Source organism: Apis cerana, linkage group LG11, assembly GCF_029169275.1.
Source record: "Apis cerana isolate GH-2021 linkage group LG11, AcerK_1.0, whole genome shotgun sequence".
Classification (NCBI taxonomy): domain Eukaryota; kingdom Metazoa; phylum Arthropoda; class Insecta; order Hymenoptera; family Apidae; genus Apis; species Apis cerana.
In genome coordinates, this window is record NC_083862.1 from 12,262,358 (window position 1) to 12,283,774 (window position 21,417).

Consider the following 21,417-nt stretch of genomic DNA (forward strand, 5'->3'; position numbering starts at 1 on the left):
CCTCCTCAACGCCCTCGAATCGATGGATCGTCTTGCTTCTCGATTTTCTCGATCTCCTTGCTTATTGGTCGACGGAATTTTTCACGATGGAGAATGAAATTATACCGTCACTTAGGGGAGACTCGATTTGAGATTGTTGAGGAAAAATTGAAATATCTTCGATTCGAAATCTCGATAATAATTCGATAATACCTACGAAGGATCCTTGTAAGTGTTTGGATAAAGATATTCCACAGGAATGTGTCATAAAACGTGTAGCGAAGCGTTAGAAAAGTAATATAAAAATGGTTCATTAAAAGAAGACGTAACTCTTCCATTTTTCTTTTCGAACGAATTAGGATGGAAATTTTCGCGCGTAGAGGACCTCAGCAATGCAACGATGGAAACAAATGAGAGATTGTTCTTGTTACACCACCAGCGATTACTAAAATACTATCGGACGGAATACAGCGCGTGGCCGGAAGGAGATTTCGTAATGGAAACGGCAGTCAACGTGTGAAAAAAATTTCGAGATCAATTTTCGCAACTTTCTCCTTAATGGTTGAACGGGTGTTATTTAAAAAGGAGATAAAATCGAGAAATACGCGAGAATACTCGGAGGGAATTCGCGCCGATTGTGCGCGAATCGAATGCTGCTTTTTGCAATGGAGAAATAAAGAAAGGGGCCTCTCGTGTCGCGAGAGAGACGACAAACGACGATGCATCGCTGCGATCGCGCCACTTTGTTAATGGGCCGGCGAATACGGGACGGGAAGGCTTTGATGATTATTGTTGGTTGAATAATGGGGGGAGGAACGAGGTGAGCGGAATGGAAATGCTTTCGACAGACTCGGTGCCACTTTGTTGATCATCGCGGCCTAGCTGGGAACCATTCGTCCCCTTTGTCCCCTAACGCTTTTCTCTCCCTCTCTTTCTTTCTTTCTCTTTTCCATCCGAAAAAGCGATGACGCGAAGTCGGTCTTGGAAAAACACGGATCGAAATGTTATAAGCGTTCAGGAGGAATTGTATCTCCAAATATTTCCAATATGGCTGGTTTTAGTTCAACCTACATACCTGCGTTTTCTTCGTTAAACTTTACGATCCCATTTTCGTATATATATATATATCGAGTTATTTTCGAGTTATCGAATAGATTAATATTTTTTTTTCTCGGAAGAGTTACAAATTTCCCTTAAAAATAAGTTGAGAAAAGGTAGGGGACGAAAAAGAAGGCAAAGAGATTTTTCCACGAAAGATCGCGCGTTCGTTTCGAATACTTGGCCCATTAACGATCCACCCGTTGTTACGCTCGGCCGGTAGTCTGCGGTATCTCATCGGCGAGGAATTTACATTTTCGACGAAAGAGGAATGCACCCACGCCTCGTCACTCAGGATGGATAATTCGAGTTTTGTTCTCTCTCTCTCTCTCTCTCGCGCCACCGCGTGACTCACCGCATTTTGAAACACGGTCACGTTTTGGCAAAAACAATGCGGCTTATTACCAAGTGCGGGGATTCGTCACATCCGGGATCGTTGGCGGAACGTGATTTCCAGCACGGTGGTTCTAATATGAACTGTGCCTCGTCCTCGCCGCGTATGCAAATTTCACCGTTCACCGGCTGGAAACGGTGTGCGTGTTAATCCGGAGAAAGGATTACCCTCGAGTGGAAAAAATGTACGTATTTAAATTAAAAACTCGAAAGATAGCGATTTGGAAACTCTCGAAATATCCTCAAATATCCTCAAAATTGTTCCAAATTTTCTCCCCAGGGGAGATTCGGAATAGAGATAAGAAGAGGCTGAACTTTCATTTCGTTCGTCGAAATATTCTTTCCTCGAATTTCCTCGAAATCAAGAATAAAATGTGGTTGCACGACAGATAAAGATCGATAGGAGGGCGAGAAATTTGTGCGTATGCGAGACTGGTACGATCATTAACGATTATTGACGCGTTTGGACAGGCACGTATCAAGGGCAGTGGTACCACGGGATGAGGCACGGGTACGGAGTGAGGGCGAGCGCCCCTTTCGGTTTGGCGAGCCATTACAAACCCTCGAAGCAAGTGAGGGCTTCCTTGACGTCCCTGAGGAGCGCGGACGATGGTGGGGCGGTGGCACCGACGCCGGAACCGACCGACAGAAGGGATCGCCGCGTCGGCGACAGCAGGGGTGGCTTCGTGCTCAAAGCAAGGAGCGACAACCCGCCGGCGAGGAGGAAGAGCCTCACGGAGAAATCGTTGAAGAAGGGTATCCTCTCGGTAAACGGCCCCGTCTTCTGATATTTCTTCTCATTTTTTCTCTTTCTTTTTCACCGTCTCAATTCGCGATTTCAGGGGTTGAAGATACGAAAGCAGAGGAGCACCGGCGATTTGGAGAAGCACGGAACCGGGGGCAGCATCAGGAGCAATGCAAGCTCGGCTTCGTGGATGTCCACGGAGAGCTCGCAGAGCCAGGCCTCGGCCTCCGTTCACACCGACAGCAACGCGTCCTTCGTCATCGAGGTAAGAATTGAAATCGAATAAACCGAAAAGTGTGCGTATTCCTATTTTTCTTCACGTTATTGAATATTACATTCGTGATCTTGCTATATAAAACGATCGATGAAATTACGAACGATCAATTTTCATACCGTTCTCGTGATCTCTCGCGAAGAGAAGATACGAAATAACTAATTCTCAAAGTTAATTTAAATTAAATATTAAACTGTATTATTATTGCTATATTCTTGCCACGTACACTTTTTTAACAGTTATATCTTTGTTAGAGACTCGCTTCTTCGCTTCCAGAATGTACTGCGCGCGTTCAAAATACCATATTTTTGATCCAAACGCACGCAGATATATACTGCACTCGGCGCTCGTAACGAAAGGATCGAATATATCGAAAGATGAATCCACGGAAAATATTATTTCAACGCCTCCATCGTTCCCCAATGCGCCCCCTCCCTTCTCCTGCACCCAACCTCTGACTAATCTCCGGAATTCGTAATTGGCAGGACGAGCAAATGGACGCCTCGGTGACAGAGACGTATCTGGGCGAGTGGAAGAACGACAAGAGGACGGGTTTCGGTATATCGGAGCGGAGCGACGGGCTTCGATACGAGGGCGAGTGGTTCAACAACCGGAAGTACGGTTACGGGGTGACGACGTTCCGCGACGGGAGCAAGGAGGAGGGCAAGTACAAGAACAACGTGTTGATCACCAGCCAGAAGAAGAAGCATCTGTTCCTTATCAGATCGGCCAAGTTCCGCGAGAGGATAGAGGCAGCGGTGAGCGCGGCCCAAAGGGCGAGCAAGATAGCTCTTCAGAAGGCGGACATCGCGATATCGAGAACGGCGACGGCGCGAGGGAGGGCCGAGTTGGCCGACACGGCGGCCGAGCAGGCGAGAGAGGATTCGGAGCTGGCCCAACAGACGGCGAAACAGTTCGCGCCCGATTTCAGGCAGCCTGGGCTCGAGAGGCTGAGAAACAGGGAGATACCCAAGTACGTGCCTCCGCCTCAGGACACGGTGCCCGGGAAGAGCATTCTTCACAAGGGGGGCGGGGTGGATCAGCAGCAGGGGTCCACGCCCGTCAAGAGTCCGACCTCGTCGCAGGAGGGGGCGCCGTCGGCCACGACCACGGCCAGCAGCGTGATGCAGTCGATCAGGAGGGCGAGCATGAAGCCGCAGGGACAGCAATTGCTGCCCAATCAATCGTTGCCGGCCCAGAATCAGATTGGGCAGAATCAGTTGCCGCAGAACCAGTTGTCGCAGAGCGAGCTCGCGAACCAGGTGACCCCCGCTCAACTGGTCAACCAGCTGCCTCTCAATCAGTTGAGCCAGAGCGTTTATCAGTACCCCGGTCCCCAGTCGATGGTTCAGAGCCCTGTCCAGCAGGCCTATCCCAACAGTATACCGAATCAGTATCAGCTGCCGATGAACCAGTTCCAAGGGGGCGGCCAATACGGGGGCCCCACGCAGAATCAGTATCAAGGTAGCCCTTACACCAACCAACCTCAATACCAACCCGCGAATCCGCTTCAGGGCGATCAGTATTTGTACCAACAACAACAGCAACAATCGATCGGGCAACAAGGCTCGTATCAGAGCGTGCAACAAGCTTACCCTAATCAGCAGCAGGTGGGATCGATATTTTTAATTCCGCGCGAAAGCTTGGCAATCGCGCTTAATAAGAATGGGATTCTTCATCCTCTGCTCCCCCTTTCAGACGTTGCCGAATCAATACGGGCAACAAAGCCAGACGAATCAATACAACTCCCAGCAAGTTTACGGGCAACAGCAGCAATTAGCGGGGCAACCGCAAACCCAAATTCCGCAACAGTACCAACAGGCCGACGGCGAGGCGCCGCGGCCCCCGAGTTCCACCAGTATACGAAGGAACAGCAGGGTCCTGACGGCGCAGGATCGACCCAACACGATCGGGCAAACGTTAAACGACAGGTCTCTGAAACTCGACTCGACGAGATCGAGTTCGAATCGAATAATTCCCCCTCCCGCTCGATCGGTTCCAACGGATTTCGCATTCTCTCAACTCGATCGATCTATCCTACTTTTGCAGGCTGGACCATTACAAGAGGCCGCCCAGCCGTGACAGTTCCGTGGACCGTTACGCCAGAGCCCATTCCCGATTGACTGGATCGAGACAGCCGTCCGTCGATAAAACAGTCACGAATCCGGACACGCTCGACAGGTGATCCGAAACCTTTCCACCCGTTTCGCGCCCTCCCCTCACTCTCACACACACACACCCCCTGTTTAACGAAACGAGTTCAACAAAATTCACTCGGTTAATCGTCGCATGCGCCCCTCGTCATCCCTCGATCGGTATCGAGCATGGAATTATCGAAATCAAAGGGGATTTAATTTAACGCTTGGAATATATCCACTAATCTAGATCACAGAAACAATTGACAAGCGAACAACACAGCCAAGCTTCGACTAATACGAAGAGAAATGTTAATCAAAGAAGATTTAACGCTTGGATCTACGAATCTAGATCGACGAGAGCGCCAAGCGCGATCCGATCGAGCACACCGCTCAACGGATCCGTGGTGGGTAGCGGTGCAACGACGCCGACATACGCCGCCTCGAGTTCCGCCCAATTCGAGGGGGCCTTGCTGAGGAACCGCAGCCTTGGACAGGATATTCTGCCGAGTCCTGGCCAGCCTAAGCGTACGGAGAGCCTCTACGTCACGCCCGGACGCGGTTCGACCGCATCCGGTGGCGGAGGCGGCGGAGGCGGCTTGTCGAAGGTGAGTCTTCCCACTTTTACATATATATATATATATATATATTTACTTACTTCCTTCGTGGATATTGTTACATTCAATCCCTGTCTCTTTCGCTCGTCACGCGACACCTTCGTGCACTTTCACGGGAAAAAGGGTTGCCATCTCTTTTTCCTTTTTTTTCGATCCCTCGATTATTATTCTCGCCGTTATTCTTAGTCCGAGCTAGAAATTTGGAAATTTGGTGAATTTAGAAAGGGAAAGGCGAGTTTTTGGATATCGGTTTTTTTTCTATTTTTGTAAAATCGAATGAAAATCGTTTACTCTCCTCAAATTTTTCCCGATGCAATACAACGTGTCCACTTGTGTATAGTGTAAATTACCGATATTATATTATTCTCTTCATTCGCATCGTAACTTTCTGCTCTCTCCTCCTTCCCTTTTAGCCATCATTCGGGATCTTCCTCGGGACCTGGCCTATTCACCGGAGGGGAAAGAAGGATTTTTTTTCCGTTTCTCGCGGGTTTTGTTTCGTTTCCAGGCACGGAATCGGCGAAACGGGACCTCTTTTCCACCGGTGTCGTTCAAAAATACCACCGGATGTTAAACAAGATAACAATCGTCCGCTGTTATCCGTTCATTCGCGCTTCCCGCGAGAACATTAAGAATTTATGGCCAACTATCTCGAGATAAAGAGGGAGGGAGAGAGAAAGAGTTTTCCGACGAAAGGAAATACCTTTGAGGCGACGTAATCGTTTAGACTCGGGTCTCTCGAACGAAGCAGAGAAAAGGAAAAAAGAGAAAAAGCAACGAGAGCGGGATCAAATTTCATTACAGTCCGATTAACTACCATCGAAAATCGCGAGATCGATTTAGCGGAGATCTTTCTTTCACCCTTTTACAATCACACCTTTTCAATTTTATATCGTTCTCCCTTTCAATTTTGCTTGCTCCATTATCGATCCGCATCGTACGATTTTTCTCTTCAACTCTTCTAGCCAACGTAATGATAAATTAACGTAACCACTCTTCTACTCTTTTTCACGTGTAGCAAGTCCACTTTAGTCTAGAGTTTAGAGAACATTTGATTTTGCGATCGAGCACCTGGATCTTTTTTCTCCCTTTCTTCTTCTCTTTGTCTCCACGATCTACGAATATTTCGTAGAACCTTTGCAGAATGGACGCATTCCCTTTAATCGACCTTTAATCTAAAAAAAAAAAAAGAAAATCCCCTAGAGCCACGTTATCAATTCGATTGATACCTGTTAACCCCGAAACGTGCCATCCCCTCCCCTCCTCCCCCAGTCCCCGATCCAGATCTTTTCTCTCTCTGTCTCTTCTCCCCTTCTCTTCTCTGTTCGATTTGTTTGTCTGTGTAACTGTGTGGCATTTTGTGCTGTGTTCTGTGCATGCCATCCCAGGACGCAGGCCGGACGGTCCCCGCCTTCGCCGCAACGTCAAAGGGCCGCGCAACCCTATGAGTATAAGTATTATAATAAATATGTACACGCAAGCACACATACACACATACATATATATATATATATACACACGCACTGCGATTCGACCGAACGACGCGTTTCGAACGACGAATTGACTGGATGAAACAAGTTACTGTTAAAGTGGGGTTGCGGTTCGTGACTAGACCCTGGATTCTTTGCCTCGTATCAAGAACAAATGCTGAGACAGGAAACGCAACCGGTCGTTTAGCTCGACGAGGCTAATTTATTTTCTAGGGAGTTAAGATGAAGATCTTATGGATCGATAATGTGTGTGTGTGTGTGTGTGTGTGTTAATAGAAGTCAATGTCGAAAGATGTGCAACTTGTGGCCTAACCGTTCAAATTCGAATAGAACATGGCGTCTCTACTTGCGCGCAAATGGACGAAACCGTGGTTAACACGGGGATAACGTTCGATTATTCAAGAATCTGGGGTCTATTCGCGACGAAGGCCGCGCGGAAATATCGTTTATCGAATTATCGGTAAAGGTGCGCGGGATCGTTTCCTCCTCGAGGAAAATTCGGTTGGATTCACCACACTTTCGAGTTTTTCGAATTCGAGGCGCAAAAGGCGAACCGAGAACTGTTCGTTTTCCCAAAGTTGAAACGATCTTGCGCACACACACACACACACACATATATATAACATTCCAATAGTGCGTGTCTTGCCCAGTTAACCCTTTGCCCAGCCAACAACAAACAACTCGAGACAAATTTTCCTATTCCTTGGATTTCGACTCAAAATGACTTCAAATGCGAAACTGTTGTATTTTATTAATATTTTTTTTTACGTATCGACTCGATTCTTGTAAACGTCGTAAAAGAAATCGAGATACTCCAAAGAAATCGAATCCGAATGGTGTCGAGTGCAAAGGATTAACGAACACGCGCTTTCATAGGGAATTTTCGTTCGATACGTTTCCTTCCCTATCGACCGAGTCGGTGCGCGTATATTACATAGGGTCACGGTTCAGGGGACGGGTATATTCATCGGTTTACACGAGCATTCTGGGCGACGTGTTAACGGAGACCGGAACCGTTGTTTGGTATGCGTGGAGAAAGAAAATATTTTCAGATTCGACCATTTAATCTCGATGGAGGCGTGTGCGCGCGCCAGACAGGGGCATTAGGGTAAGGTTATAATAGCGGGAACGACGTCGAATATCGTTTGGAATGGAAAGAGGTTAGGGGAAAGGGGACAAGTATCCTTACGCAATCGCGAAATACACGCGCTCTCGACGAGAGAGAGAGAGACACAGAGTCGAGAGGAGAACGCGAAAACGTGATGATCCAGTATCGATCGTTGTCCCGTCGAATATGTTGAAAATGTTGTACGGAGAATAAAGAGAGGTGTCATGGCCATGCGCGTAAAAAGTTTCTTGGTGCAAATTGAAAGGTGTTTGCCTCGGGAAGCAGTTCTGTTTACCCGACTTCTCCATCGTGGAAAGATAAAGATCGTTCTTCGTTAGCCTTACCCTAACAGCGCCGGCGGTCGGGTCGCCTCGAAATTCTCGACACGTGAATAAGAGAAGAACTCGTACCTGGTTGTAGATTGTTACTAGCTACTATAGTGGATAATTCGCGTTGATCGATATTAGCCGCTTGGGACCCTTTCGGCCTCCAAAACTCTCTCCATCTCTTCTCGTTCATCTTCTTGGTAATTTCTTTTTCTTTCTCGCTGGTGATATCGATTTAAAATTCGATTGAAAATTCTTCGAGCGAAGAATTTCGTATTCGAGGTTTCCTTCTTCTAGATAACAAGATGGCGTTATCGAGGCTGAAAGGATTCGAATAGATTCGAACGAAGCGAGCAAGAGCGTTCTTTCCGCCATTTCGTCAGAGAGACAGAATTATTTTTCTATGAGAAGCACAATAGAAATATAGTGGAAATGGATGGAACGAATATTTAACGAGAGATTTTCACGATCTCTGTGCTCAATTTTGCCGGTGTTGCGAATTCCTTCGAACGGATAATTTTCCGTCGAAAGGCGAAAGAAAAAAATAAATAAATAAATGTAAAATTCTTCGCGAATCGAGATGTTTTCGTAGATTCTTCGTGGATAAAAAGGAAAACAATGAACAATGAGCGTGAAAATACAGATATTTATGTCTGTATTTTAAAATTTCCAAAAGAATGAAACGGGAAAAAGAAATATTCGCTTTTAAATTCCATTACGCGCTTTTCATATTTCGTAAGCGAGAGCCAAACTTGTTGAATGACCGATAACGCTCGTACAACGCTTTGTAACCATTTAATTTTCGTTCTCTCTTCTTTTTCTTTTTCTTTTTTTTTTTCTCTCTCTCTTTTCGTTCCTCCTTTTTCTTTTCTCATTTTCATCGATCCAACCAGCAAATAATTTTTCCACGAAACGATCGATCGACGAGAAACGAGCACGCATCTCTATATACACATACATACACGCGCACAGAAATGATTTCAACTCGTTTCGAACACGGTGTTACGTCCATTAAATAAGCGAAGTAACGATGTATACTATACGATGTTACGTCCATTAATTAAGCAATTCAAGGAATCAGAAAGGTAAGGTTCGCGCGGTGTGGAGGCGGGGACCGTTTTTTTTGCAATTTTTTCACTCTAACTACCACTATTTGTCTCTCTTTTTTTCTTTTCCTTCTCTCTTTTTTTTTTTTTTTCTCTAACCTAAGCTTTTTCGAACCTCTTTCTCTCTCCTTTGTCTTAACAACGAATACCCTACAATACTATCATAAAATTAATACATTCTTTCATATTCCTTGCCGCGTGTTAATTGTGCCGTCTCTCGAATGCGTACCCCCCCCTTCACCGACGAAGTCACGTTCCCCATGTCCCACGTTTATTTGATAACTTGGATGACTTTATATATATATATATACACACACACACACATGTATACATAGAAAAATCTTCTCTACCCTCCACCTCCACGCCGCTTGTTTTCTCCTGTTTTTTGATTCAGATACATTATTTTTCTAACGCATGCTTCTCTATGACGTAGCGTCACTCTCTGTAAAATTTATGATATATTTATATATATACATATACGTATATACATATGTATACGTATACATATATAAAATTTGTAGATATAAGAAAAATTACGTAGGCGTAAGGTGATTAATATTTAGTTGTAATAATCGTGACGATAATATACTTGGATAATGAACGAACACGGCGATGATAACCCTTTCGAGAGATTTGCAAGCTCAACAACGAAAGGAGGAGAAATATTTTATCGAGAATTATGGGAGATAATTCTTTTCCCGTTCGTGAGACTCGAGTGACGAAAGAAAGAAGATTTTTATATCCGTTTCTCGGATATCGATCGTGGACAGGTTTATTTTTTCCCATACTTCTCGAGGGGGTTGATCTTTGTTAACGGGAAAGCACAAATGTCGGTTACCAAATGTGCATTACGAAATACTAGTGAATTTAATTCTCGACGTACCTTTGAAACGAATTAGAACGGGGCAAGGGATTATTATTATTATTATTAATTTTGTGCATTAGGTACGACCCCCTAAACACACACCGACGTTTAACGAACACGTTTTACGTAACGCACGCGTAATAAATACATATGTATATATATACACGCATATATAATTCGGGATTCTCTATTTTGATCACTGATTTTTCACAAGTACAATTACGAACGCTTTCGATGCGCCACGTTGAATTTATTCGAATCACGAGGACAAAGTATATAAATTTCTCGATCATTTCGACGAGACACACGTACAATATGCAATATCGCCTAATTGTTGAAAAACACGTTGCTCAAATACGTACTTGCATATACAGTACACGTACACGCAAACGCATGCACTCGTGGTAATTAAGAATTTTTACGAAAAATTTTTAACCCTTTCTACGAACGAACGAGAGATGAAGAACGAAGAAAAAAAAAATATCTCGAGTCAAGAATTATTTCGAAAGGTATTTTTTTCCTCTGAGAAGAGGAATTTTTCGGATTCAACGTGGTTGCAATTGTACCTCAACAATGGTCGTGCCTAAAGAAACGAAACGAACGCGGAAGAAAAAAAAAGGAAAGGAATGAAGTAATAGAAAGAGGAGGGGGGAGGGAGGGAAAGAAAAGAAAAGGATGATCACGATGATATCGATCGAATGAAATCTGGAATCCTTGCGCAGAAACTAATTTAGACGAGGCTCAGCTGGAATTGAATCTCTCCGAGTTCCTTGGATTTTCAAACTAAACTATTTTTTATGCGAAATATCGACTTACACAATTAACGTCGGGTTTGTTGTTCAAGTGCCAAGCTTTCCGAAAGTGTCTTCTCAAGAGAATCTTGGATGCGACGCGGTCCACGGTCAGGTTATATAGCGCAAGAAAAAAAAAAAAAAAGAAAATACGAAAATCCGATTATTTTTCTCGATATCGAGCCTACTGGAATTCTGCGCGACAAGTTAGAAGAGACGTTAGATTATTTTTTATTTCGTTGCGATTATATTTTGAATTTATGCTTAAAAGCGCGAGCAAAAAAAGAAAAAAGAGAAAAAAAGAAGGAAAGAGGAAAACGGATAAGATATATTTCAAGGGAATTGCTCAAATTTTGTTTATGCTCGTAAAAAAATGGTAGAGATTTGTATAGACGTTGAACGATGCGTATAACGAGAATTCACGTATTTTAATATAAAGACGATTCGTAGTGTTGTATATAGAGAAAAGAAGCAGCGTAGTAGTCGAGTCCTTAGAGGAAAACAGATCGATAAGCGAGAATAGCCGATGAACATACACACGAGCAACGATGTACTTCCAGGTTGCATTTCGAGGAAACGGTTTTACCCGTTCATGAGCATATACATGAGGGAGAAACCTTGTTAATTTAACACAACGATATTACAAACGTTGGTTCGATGTATTGAATGTATTTATGTAATATGATGTAAAAGCTGTTATTGGCCGACAGATTAAAAGCATGTCGATTAGGAGAGAACGATTTCACTTATCTCGAATTTTCAAACAAAACTCCTTTCAGACGAGCCCTACTCCAACAAATTACAATTATTACTCCAATTACTTTTTATTTGTTTAATTACTCTTTTTTTCTTTTGGATCAACCCGATTAATTCCTCTCCTCGAACTTAGAGTTTCTTACCTTGTATCCTTTAATTTTTAAGAAGGCCTTTTTTTAATTTATTTTTCCTACAAAAAATGTTTCAAGCAGGATTAAAAAAAAACTTTTTCGAAACACGAGGACGGTATATAAATATTAATAAGCAAGAAAAGCGCAACTCGCGATCTCGAAGTAGTCCTTTCCACCGCAAGAGAGAGTGAATGAGTGAAATTCCGTTCAGGAATTGGGCAAGGAAGAAAAAATTTTCATCGCGATACTTTGCCGCACAACGAAATACCCTGGTTTAATCGGGGCTCAGGCTCGTGCCAAGAAACGCATACGTCGAATACGTGCAATGGCGATGCTTCACAATACGTATTGGCGTGAAAACAACGGGCGATATTTTCGTAGACCAGACTTTCGCAGCCCGACCGCAGCGATTAATCTAAAAATCGGGGATTATCTGCGAAGGAAAAAAGAGAAATTGCGTTGCGAAATTTCGAGAAACGAGGGGGAGGAGGGTAGATTCGGAGAAAATAATTTTCTCAATCATCGACACCCGTGCTCGGTTAATTAAATCGAGAATCGAATAAGCGGATACCGAAATAACTCTCGAGAACTCGCTGAAATATTTATAAAGTACTCGCGATGCGTAGTTTCGATACAAGAAATTTGCAGCGCAACGAAACGAAACGATGCTTCCCCCTGCTCGATCGCATCGATTAAATCGACGGACCGTCATCAGCCTCGATCGATTAATCGTTAATTACATTTACGGGCCCAGTTACTGGGGGCGCGAATATTTCGGGCGCAATCTGAACCCGTGTTTTGTTATTCAAAAAGTGTGGAGGGCGAAGGGAAAATTCCTTTTCTCGGATGAAAATCTTGTTTCGAAGAACGGCGTGTCAACGAAACTAATTATTCATCTCGGGGAGTAAGAAAATTGGAAGAGATTGAAAGAAGAAAGCTGCAAGGTTTTTCTTCGAAGAAGACATCTCGCGCAATAAGGAAGGAGGGAGATAAAACGGGGCGAGACCCATTTTGGCGTGGAAAGAAGCGCAGGATTCACGAAAGCCTCGACGAAATATCATTCGGATGCCAGCTACGTGAATCAGACAACGCGAATTGCGTTCAGTTCCATTTTATTTGCGTAACGATATTTCCGCTCTTCTTCGTCCCGACCGCGAAGGACGGCTCAGAATTTTCCTCCTTCCCCTCCCGTTCGAATTTCATCGATCGAGAATACCTCCTCCCCCGATCGATCGAAGGAAAATCGACCGAATCACGAGCCGGATGGAAAGAAATTAGCCGAAAGTGGAATCCTCGGAGCGAGAATAAACGGCTCGTTACCCTCGCGAATCCAAGTTCAATGGTGGAACGAAAGCAAGCAACACAGCTGTTTTTCGGTGTCCCTCCGTCCTCGCCGCCTCGTCGGATCAACATCCGGCCGAGTGAACGGGGGCTCCTCACTAAAAATACCGATCAATAACTAATCCGGCCGATAGGATGGGGAAGAGAGTGGAAAAAGTGGAGACGGATCCGGATTGACTCCGAAATAAAAGCGAGCGGGAGCCGACGACAGGGTGTCATAAATCAAGCCGCGGCGGTTCGACAAGGTTCTGGCATACGCGGCCGATTAGCTCGCCGTGAGCGTCGCGACGCGGTGCTCGGCCGTATGCTATTTCAACGTGAAAAATAGTGGGGCGTCTCTCTATTTCGGTCGGCCGAGCCAGGGCCGTTTAGTCTACGGCCTGGCTTCCACGCCAGGAGGCCGCGGTGGTCCGAATTTTTCCATTTTCATCTGCGAAATATCCGCGGGAGAGAGAGGAGGGTGGGTCGTCGCGAGGACGGGTTTTGGGATTAACAGTGGAGGGAGCGTAGGCGGGAAGGGAGAGGGTCGGGGAGAAATCCTCGGCGGAAGTCTTTTTGGAGAAGTTTGGAAAGGGGTGGCTTGGATCTCGGGGGGAGAAGATGTTCTGGTCGGAGACCACGGACGAGGAGGAGGAGGCGCTGTTGTGCAGCCCGGCTCTCATGGCGAGGAGAGCCTCGGAGTCGTGGATCGTCGCGCCTCCCGTCGAGGTATGAACCCGTGAAACGCTTTCAAAATTCCGCTTCGATCGCCTTCAAATTCATCGAGGAAATGCCGTTTCCTTGGCTGGAACCTGTTTTTTGTAAATCGGGTTCAGGCTTCGATTCGGATCGAAATTCTATTTAGGTGCCCTTGAAATTCCGCAAGTATGTTAAAATTCGAGACCCTTTTCCCTCCAATTTATATATTTATTTTCCTGTTTGTAAATCAAATGATTTGGGGTTGAATTTACATTTCGGTCTATATGTAATTTTTTGAGAAATATATTCTTAACGAAAAAATATTCGCATGTACCATGACAATAATACAAGGGATTTTATTTCGTCACGCATATCTTTTAATCTCCTCTAAAACGCGAGAAAATTGAAGAAGAAGAAGAGGAAGAAGAAATTGGAGGATTGTTTTCGTTGTATCCAGCAGCGAATCGTAAATAGATGGAGAAAGAGGGGAAAAAACGATTATCGACGAAGATTGCAAATCGTTCGATATCGAGCGCGGAGAAGAGCGAAAGAAGAGAGAAAGGGGAATCGCGAGAATATGTATCGTCGGGGATAAAAGGAGAGTGCTTTTCTCCTCTATATCGTGCGACGTTATCGGTGCACTTTACCGTATTGTTCGAGCGGAATTTCGATGAACCGTGACCGAAGATACGAAGCAAGAACGAATTATTGCGATTGTGATTAATTAAATCGGTGTCGAAGAACGTTATCGTAGCCCGCGAATGTCGGTCTAATTTTAAACTCGTGGAAAATTTAACTTTCGATATTCGACGATTTTGTAAATAAATTTGTTCGACCCGAGGTTTGAAATCTAATCAAGAGAACGAAGGAAAGAAAGAAAGAAAGAAAGAATTTTAACTCGTAAATAAACGTTGATTCTTAACATCTGTTGCGATGTCGGATGGATGATACGCAAGGAATGATAAGGGATTGAAAAATATTTCGAAATTAACTACGTTGCTATAATTAATCGATAAAAAAGAGGGGGGGAAAGAAAAGAAAGAAAAGAGGGAAAAAATCGGATCGATAACGTTCGCTTCTCGTTATCGGTTGTGTTACGAACCGGGATAAAAATTGGTGTCGAAGGTCGGCCGCATCGCGTTAAACGAGGAAGATTAGAATTCCTGGCCTTTGCATCATTATTACGTACGATTACGAGCAACGTATTTCCACGTTTTGGAACTGGTCCAAGGATTCCTCGCCATCCTGTTTTCTCCGCTTCTACAAAACGTGTAACTAATGAACACGTAAACGTCCCCAGCCGGGGGAGCTCGACACCTCTCGCCAAACAAATTGGGCAGCCATTTTCTGAAACGGCCTTCGAAACGTTTCTACACCGACCAACCTTAACCTTAACCAATTATCGTCCAGCCCCAAACGGTGAACGATGAATAATCGTTCCCCCCTTATCGACAAACTTTTTATTCTCTCAACGATAGATAACACCTTCGAGCATCATTGGCCACACTCGCACGCTCTAGATCGATCGTATCGGATACACTTTCTACACAGGATGGGCCCGAACAAGGGTTCTGCAAGATTAAAGGGATTAAAGAGGGCGGCATCGTAGACGCATCACTTCCCTTCTCCCTAGTTTTACACGCCGTTTCTCGAATCTATATCCACGCTCGACGAAAGAAAAAGAAGAAAAATACCCCAGTCGTGTATATAATCGTGGAAAATTTTTGATTGCCGAATTCCTGACGAAATTATTATATTCTTAGTTAGTTATAATTAAGTCTTTCTTTTTTTTTCTTTTTTTAAACAAAGGGCCTATCATCGGCCCCCACCACGTGATACGTGCATCTGTATAGGAATAAGGCTTTGACACGATCGATTCACTCTCAAGAGCCACCTCTCTCTCTTTGTTTCCCCGTTTCTTTTCTTCGTGCAGGCGATGCCCGCGGCGGCAGTTTCCCTTCAACGAAAGAAATCACTGCCGGATGTGGCTCAACCTATACAGTTGACGGCCACGGCACCGCTATCCAGGGAGGAAGTCAGTGTCCTGAGCAGCATGAGGAGGGAGGAGATCCGCAGGCAGATCGACGAGAGCGAAAGACTCAGGGCCAATCCTCTGTTGTACTTGGTCAGTCCTCAAGTTAAAGTGAGTACTACGTCAGAGATTATCGTAAAAGTTCAACGTAATCGATAATACATCTCTCTCTCTGAGAGAATAACATACGATCCAATTTTACAGAATCAAGATGAAAACTTTGTTGTTTTTTTCAAGATGCTCGTTATCGATTTCTCGTGTCCTCGACACAGATAAATTCTGACTCGCAATTTCTTTTTTGAGTGAGCGAGTCGAAAAATCGAGTTAGAGTGTATATATGTAATATATATATATATATATACGTATAATATATTGATATGAATCACGAATGACCTGGTATAGATTATTTGCGTCGCTTTTTTTCGAGGGTTAATCAACGGGTTAATCAAACGATTCATCTTTCTTAATGCAACGCATAAAATTACTATTGAATGCAAATACTCCACTTAGATATACATTACATATCGTGTAAACATTAAATCACGTTATATTTAATATTATCATTTTATATATATATATATAAAATTTTTCTAAACGATACGCGTTATTTTGATTATTCATCGAATTTAATCGAAATTAACCGAGTCTTCGAGATTTTTCGATAACGAATCTTTCGAAAAATCGAATATTATCTTCGTTTCCCGGAAATTTGCTCGTGGAAATGGAAATTTCGGAATGGAAATGATAAGAAAAGTGGGGCATTGCGTAGACTTTGCGTAGACAATTGCCTATAAAACGTAGTATATAAATTGCAATGTGCACGTAGAATAACCTTGAAAGGAATAAAAAAAAAGGGGGAGGGGGAGGGGAGACAACCTCATGCTTGAATTAACGACGCAAAAACGCTTCTTATCGGATGATTGCAAGAGTAGGTCGCACTATTGATACGCAATTATGAATGTTTAATCGTTTCGAATATTCCACTTCCGTGACATCTTTTGAATTGAAATTGTCTCACGGTCACTTATTCATATTTATATATCTTGCCTTTATACATATATGCGTCTCTTTGAATCGTGCATTGGTTAAAGTTTATCAATGATTTTTTTTTTTTATTATTCTTTCGACGAGTGTCGCATCATCAATCGGAAAAAATGATACAAATATTACAGAAAACGAATACAAGGATAAATACGAATATATATTTTTTTCGTATCGATAATTCGATAAGTGCAAATTTATGTTATTTTTCTAATATGCATAATGTACGTGATAATACATATACGAAGAGAATTTCAAAATAGGCAGAGTTGTTTCGAAGTTGTTGTTCTTTTTTTTTTTTTTTTTTTTTTGCTAATAAATTTATTTCTCAAGAGATATCAATTTGAATGGTAAAACGTAATGGTAGTAATGGGGATATTTTTGATCGTAAAATAATATATGTATATATTATTCCGGTTCCATAAATCATTGGTTCCAATCTTTTTCAGATTAGGTTGTTTGCACTTGTTAATTATAAACATTACACGGTTTCGATATATTTTAACCGGTTATGAAATCAAACTGTTATTGCATACATATTTGCATACACGAGCAGTAAATCCTCGATTGCTTTACATCATTCGCGTTTGGAATAACATTATCGTGCGACGTAAATTTTGTTGTGAATTTTCTTGAAACTTTCGTTCGGGAAAAGTTGCGCAATGTTGCGTATTCGCCACGTATATTCGCCATTTAAGCGAAACATTTTACTTAGTTCGAAAGAACAATTATCGAGGCAGGATGAGTCATGTACCTCGGTTTTATTTATATTTCGCAAGCGATTAAAAATTAAAATTTAAAAAAAATGGATCTCCAGCCGCTAATTTGCAAATTAGATTTCCTTTTTTTTCGAATAATATTATGTCGTATTTAAAAATAATACCCCTAATCTCTCCTTTTATTAAAACCTCGATCGACACGATTCTTTCAATCGATTCTTTCCTCTCTCCCGTTAAACTTGGATAAAACGAACGATAGATATATATATATATATATAAAAATAAAAAAGCAATTGGAAAACAGGTTTCTAATTCGAAACGAAAAATTTGCAGGACTGGTTCTTCCGGCAGCAGCTCGTGATGCTGGTGCTGTTCATCAACATATCCTTAGCCCTGATGTTCTTCAAACTGCTGACGTAGCAGCCAGCCGAGGTTCACGGGCTCGTGGTGGACGTGACCTGAGGCCCGCCCGCGTCACGACGCCCCGAGTCGTCACCGAATACCAGGATTTAAAACGATTTAAAAAGAGGCCGCGATCGAGTAGCCTCGGGATAAAAATTACGAATAAAAACCGTTGAAAACGGCTTTCGAGCGATCCAACTCCGTTCCACGGTGGCAACGTTGGATGAAAGAGAGAGAGAGAGAGAGAGAGAGCTTGGGACCTCGAGGAGAGAGGATCGAATTTGGAGAGGCTGAAGAAGAATGTTTTTTTTCTCTCTCTCGAGAATCTTCGCTTCGCATTGGACGATCGACGAAGAGGATGGGATGTTTGAGATCGGACGATACAGGGACGAGTGTATTATTCGATACGATTTTTGGATCTTACATTTCCAATTTCCAAAGGAATCGAAGGGAGGAAATTAGGGATTTATGGATGAGCGACGAAAGGAAGGAAGGCTCGTTGTTTCTCAGACGGGGTATCAAAGTCGCCTAGGTACCCTGGCGCCTGTATCATACATATTTTTACACCGAATATTTTAATAATAATAATATTAATATTTGTAAGGGATGGGCCCCTGGAAGAGGAAAGGGCCCATGCCCTAAAAAGGAAGAAAAAAAAAAAAACACGGTGCGCACACACGAATCTCTCTACACTTTTCCCGTTCTTTCTCGGCGATCGGCTCGAGCGCGGACACCTGAACGACTTTTATACAAAACAAAAACTTATATATATATAGCAGCTAGAGTAGCGTGAAACCATTTTTTTGTCCGGATATATATATATACACACACACATATGTATATATATATCTTCTCGAAAATGGTGGCCGAGGATATTTTTCAAAATGGAGTTTTTTGCCACTCGGTCGAAGGGGTCGAACACTTTTCGACGAGATAGATTCGCGATCCGAGCGTGGCAGAAAAGAAAAGATGCGATGAGGATTTAGGATTTCTATATATACAATTGTTACGATTTCTACGAATTTGATAGGGGCGAATGGAATTTGTGAATGGCGTTGTTGCACGGTTGAAACGTTAACACTCGCGTGTAACAAACTCATGTCTTATTATCGACTGTGTCCACGTAAATTGTATGGATGTCGTGCGATATAACGTAGTTTGTAATCGTGTGAAATACCGCTTCGCGCGCGGAGCATATTTTACGTGTAGCCTTGCCTTCCACGTAAAATTGTAAATTAAGACACAGTTTCCTCTGATTTTTATATACACGTTTTGGATCGGGTCGAGAGCGTGTGTTTGTCGATCGAAACGTTTTGTTACTCGATCGCCCGGAATTGTGCGATTATGAGGGGGAAAAAAATAAAAAAATATATATATATATGTATATCAACTTTGTATCGTGACAACGGATATATGTCTACGAAATACGTTGTTTGACCGACCGACGTAGATAATTAGGGTGTCGTTTAACAGGGAAAAGAAAAGAAAAGAGAAAGGAAAAAAAGTTGAAAATCTACGAAGAAAGATAACGAGAGGAGCTCGTTACTCTCGTTATCGCGAGACGATATTGAGAATCATAAAATTTATTATTAACTCGGATGGAGAAACTTTTCGATAATCGATCTCTTTCCACGGTTCAAAAGTTACACGCCGTATACCACGTTAATATATACATGCATATTAATATACGTAATTGTCTCGAGTCGCGCGATATTTCGCGATTAATGCATAATTCATCGATTAAGAGACGTTTGTTTCGTCGATATACGCGCGTATTGGTCGTTGGACAAAACGAAATTTTTACAAAGGAAGATTGTTTGTATACATTTTTGCGCATCGTTCGCTTCTGGGATCCTCTTTGATAAAACGAGACGAAAGGAAAAAAGAAAAAAAAAACGAAGGGAGGTAAAATTGTCTTTAACGCGACGTAATAGTAATAATCGAGTATGTTGATATTTTTCATGGTGATGACACCAATGTCGATTTACAAATCTCGAGGATCGTGCTACCTGCGCTCGAGCGATCGCATTTTTTCTAGCCTCAGGCAACGTAGCTTGTACATCTAGATGAATTTGTAAATAAAAAAAAGAGAAAAGAGGAAGAGGAAGAAGAAGAAGAAAAAGAAGAAGAAGAAAAGAGTATTGTGTAGATATATATGTATATATATATATCGCGATCGTCAGTTGAATGAAAACAGTCTAGAAGAGAGAAAAAAAGAAAGAAAGAAAGAAAAATCCTCTTGGCTCGCGCCCCCTTCGATGCGTTGTACGTTCGAAGTGAGGGCGATCGACACACCGTTTCGAACAGCTATTTTTCCAAAGAAGAAAAAAGACTCGATATTTTCATCCTACGCTACGATTAATATATACACGTATATATTTTCCTCTTTGTACCTAGCACTCTCATCTCGAGACACTTACTTGGCGGCGAATGATTAGGATGAAAATAGGGGAAAAAGAAAAAGAAGAAACGCTCGTTGCGCGCGTTTTGAATTTTTGCGCGAATCGAAGGATTTACTTACTTTATACATCGATGCCCGAGCCACCTTTTGTCCCGTCTCGACCAAATTCGTACGCAAATCGTTCGAAAACGTTATTCAAGAATTGTTAAAGAGGATTTTGGAGGATTGGAAAGGAGAATAGGGTGGCGGGGGGCTATCTTAGGAACGAATTAAATGAAATTTATATCAATTATGAACGGATCGAACGTGTTTTTTTGTTACGAAGATCGTTCGTATAAATAAATAAAATTGAACGCTGTATTGGTTGATGACGGTTTGTGCTCGCCGTCGCGAAAACATGTATATATATAGTACAACTATATTCATATATATATATATATATATATATATATATATGAATCGATTAATTAGCATCGCAGAGAACAGCTCTAAAATTTGATAAACGAATTTTTAGAGAGAGAGAGAGAGAGAGAAAATGAGAGAGAATGCGTGCGAAAGAGAATGCGCGTGAGTGAGAAAATGAGAGGGAGATATGTGCGTGACGTTTAGAACAGAGAAGGATAATCTGTAAGAGACGAACCTAACCTCTACGCGCGTTAATCATTAATCATTTTACGCCGCGAAAATCATATCATGAATCAAAGGCAGCAGCAAAACATTTCTAATAATGCATAGGGATTAGGTGTATGTATCATTCTAAAATCGAAAAATGAATATTGATTTTGATTGCCACGCGAGAAGAGAAATCTACGAAACGACCATATATTGTATATTTTACTTGTTATCTCTTGACTATTATCAACACAGTTTAGCATATCTCGTTATTATTGTATATTATCATTATTATTATCGCTATTATTAATTGTCATTAATTATTATTATTATTATTACTATTATTATTATTATTATTATTATTATTATTATTATTA

General features: G+C 42.5%; 3 protein-coding genes across 19 annotated transcripts in view; 2 read left to right on the top strand and 1 right to left on the bottom strand.

The window, feature by feature from the left end:
• Positions 1 to 14,724, top strand: part of LOC107995051 (junctophilin-1) — a 34,586-nt gene extending 19,862 nt beyond the window's left edge. Inside the window, exons 3-9 of one of the 2 annotated variants that reach the window (XM_028665422.2) lie at positions 1,942 to 2,237; positions 2,313 to 2,480; positions 2,975 to 4,099; positions 4,188 to 4,420; positions 4,539 to 4,670; positions 4,875 to 5,232; positions 6,630 to 14,724. In XM_028665422.2, the coding sequence (XP_028521223.1) occupies positions 1,942 to 2,237; positions 2,313 to 2,480; positions 2,975 to 4,099; positions 4,188 to 4,420; positions 4,539 to 4,670; positions 4,875 to 5,232; positions 6,630 to 6,689 (2,372 nt within the window). In that variant the 3' untranslated portion in view covers positions 6,690 to 14,724. The remainder of the gene's footprint in view (positions 1 to 1,941; positions 2,238 to 2,312; positions 2,481 to 2,974; positions 4,100 to 4,187; positions 4,421 to 4,538; positions 4,671 to 4,874; positions 5,233 to 6,629) is intronic. The other variant, XM_062081943.1, reaches the window with a different exon arrangement.
• LOC107995054 (uncharacterized) overlaps positions 1 to 21,417 on the bottom strand; it is a 121,725-nt gene that overhangs the window by 93,227 nt on the left and 7,081 nt on the right. For 5 of the 16 annotated variants that reach the window (XR_009831951.1, XR_009831961.1, XR_009831962.1 and 2 more), the window contains one exon: positions 5,283 to 5,433. The exons of 10 other annotated variants lie outside the window; for them this stretch is intronic. The gene's annotated coding sequence lies outside the window, so the exon portion shown is untranslated. Of the gene's footprint in view, positions 1 to 5,282; positions 5,434 to 5,457; positions 6,684 to 21,417 lie in introns of those variants that run through there. One more of the 16 variants, XR_009831970.1, reaches the window with a different exon arrangement.
• On the top strand, positions 6,862 to 20,497 carry LOC107995053 (uncharacterized). Its single transcript, XM_062081979.1, has 3 exons — positions 6,862 to 13,863; positions 15,767 to 15,976; positions 17,959 to 20,497. Exons 1-3 carry the CDS (start codon positions 13,756 to 13,758, stop codon positions 18,043 to 18,045), a joined length of 405 nt encoding a protein of 134 aa, XP_061937963.1. The 5' UTR covers positions 6,862 to 13,755; the 3' UTR covers positions 18,046 to 20,497.

What these genes read in the sequence shown, in the direction of transcription:
- LOC107995053 (XM_062081979.1), top strand. Translation starts at nt 13,756, where the DNA reads ATGTTCTGGTCGGAGACCACGGACGAGGAGGAGGAGGCGCTGTTGTGC. An exon ending in TCGTCGCGCCTCCCGTCGAG is followed by an intron (nt 13,864 to 15,766) that starts GTATGAACCCGT and finishes TTCTTCGTGCAG; the next exon opens with GCGATGCCCGCGGCGGCAGT. An exon ending in TGGTCAGTCCTCAAGTTAAA is followed by an intron (nt 15,977 to 17,958) that starts GTGAGTACTACG and finishes AAAAATTTGCAG; the next exon opens with GACTGGTTCTTCCGGCAGCA.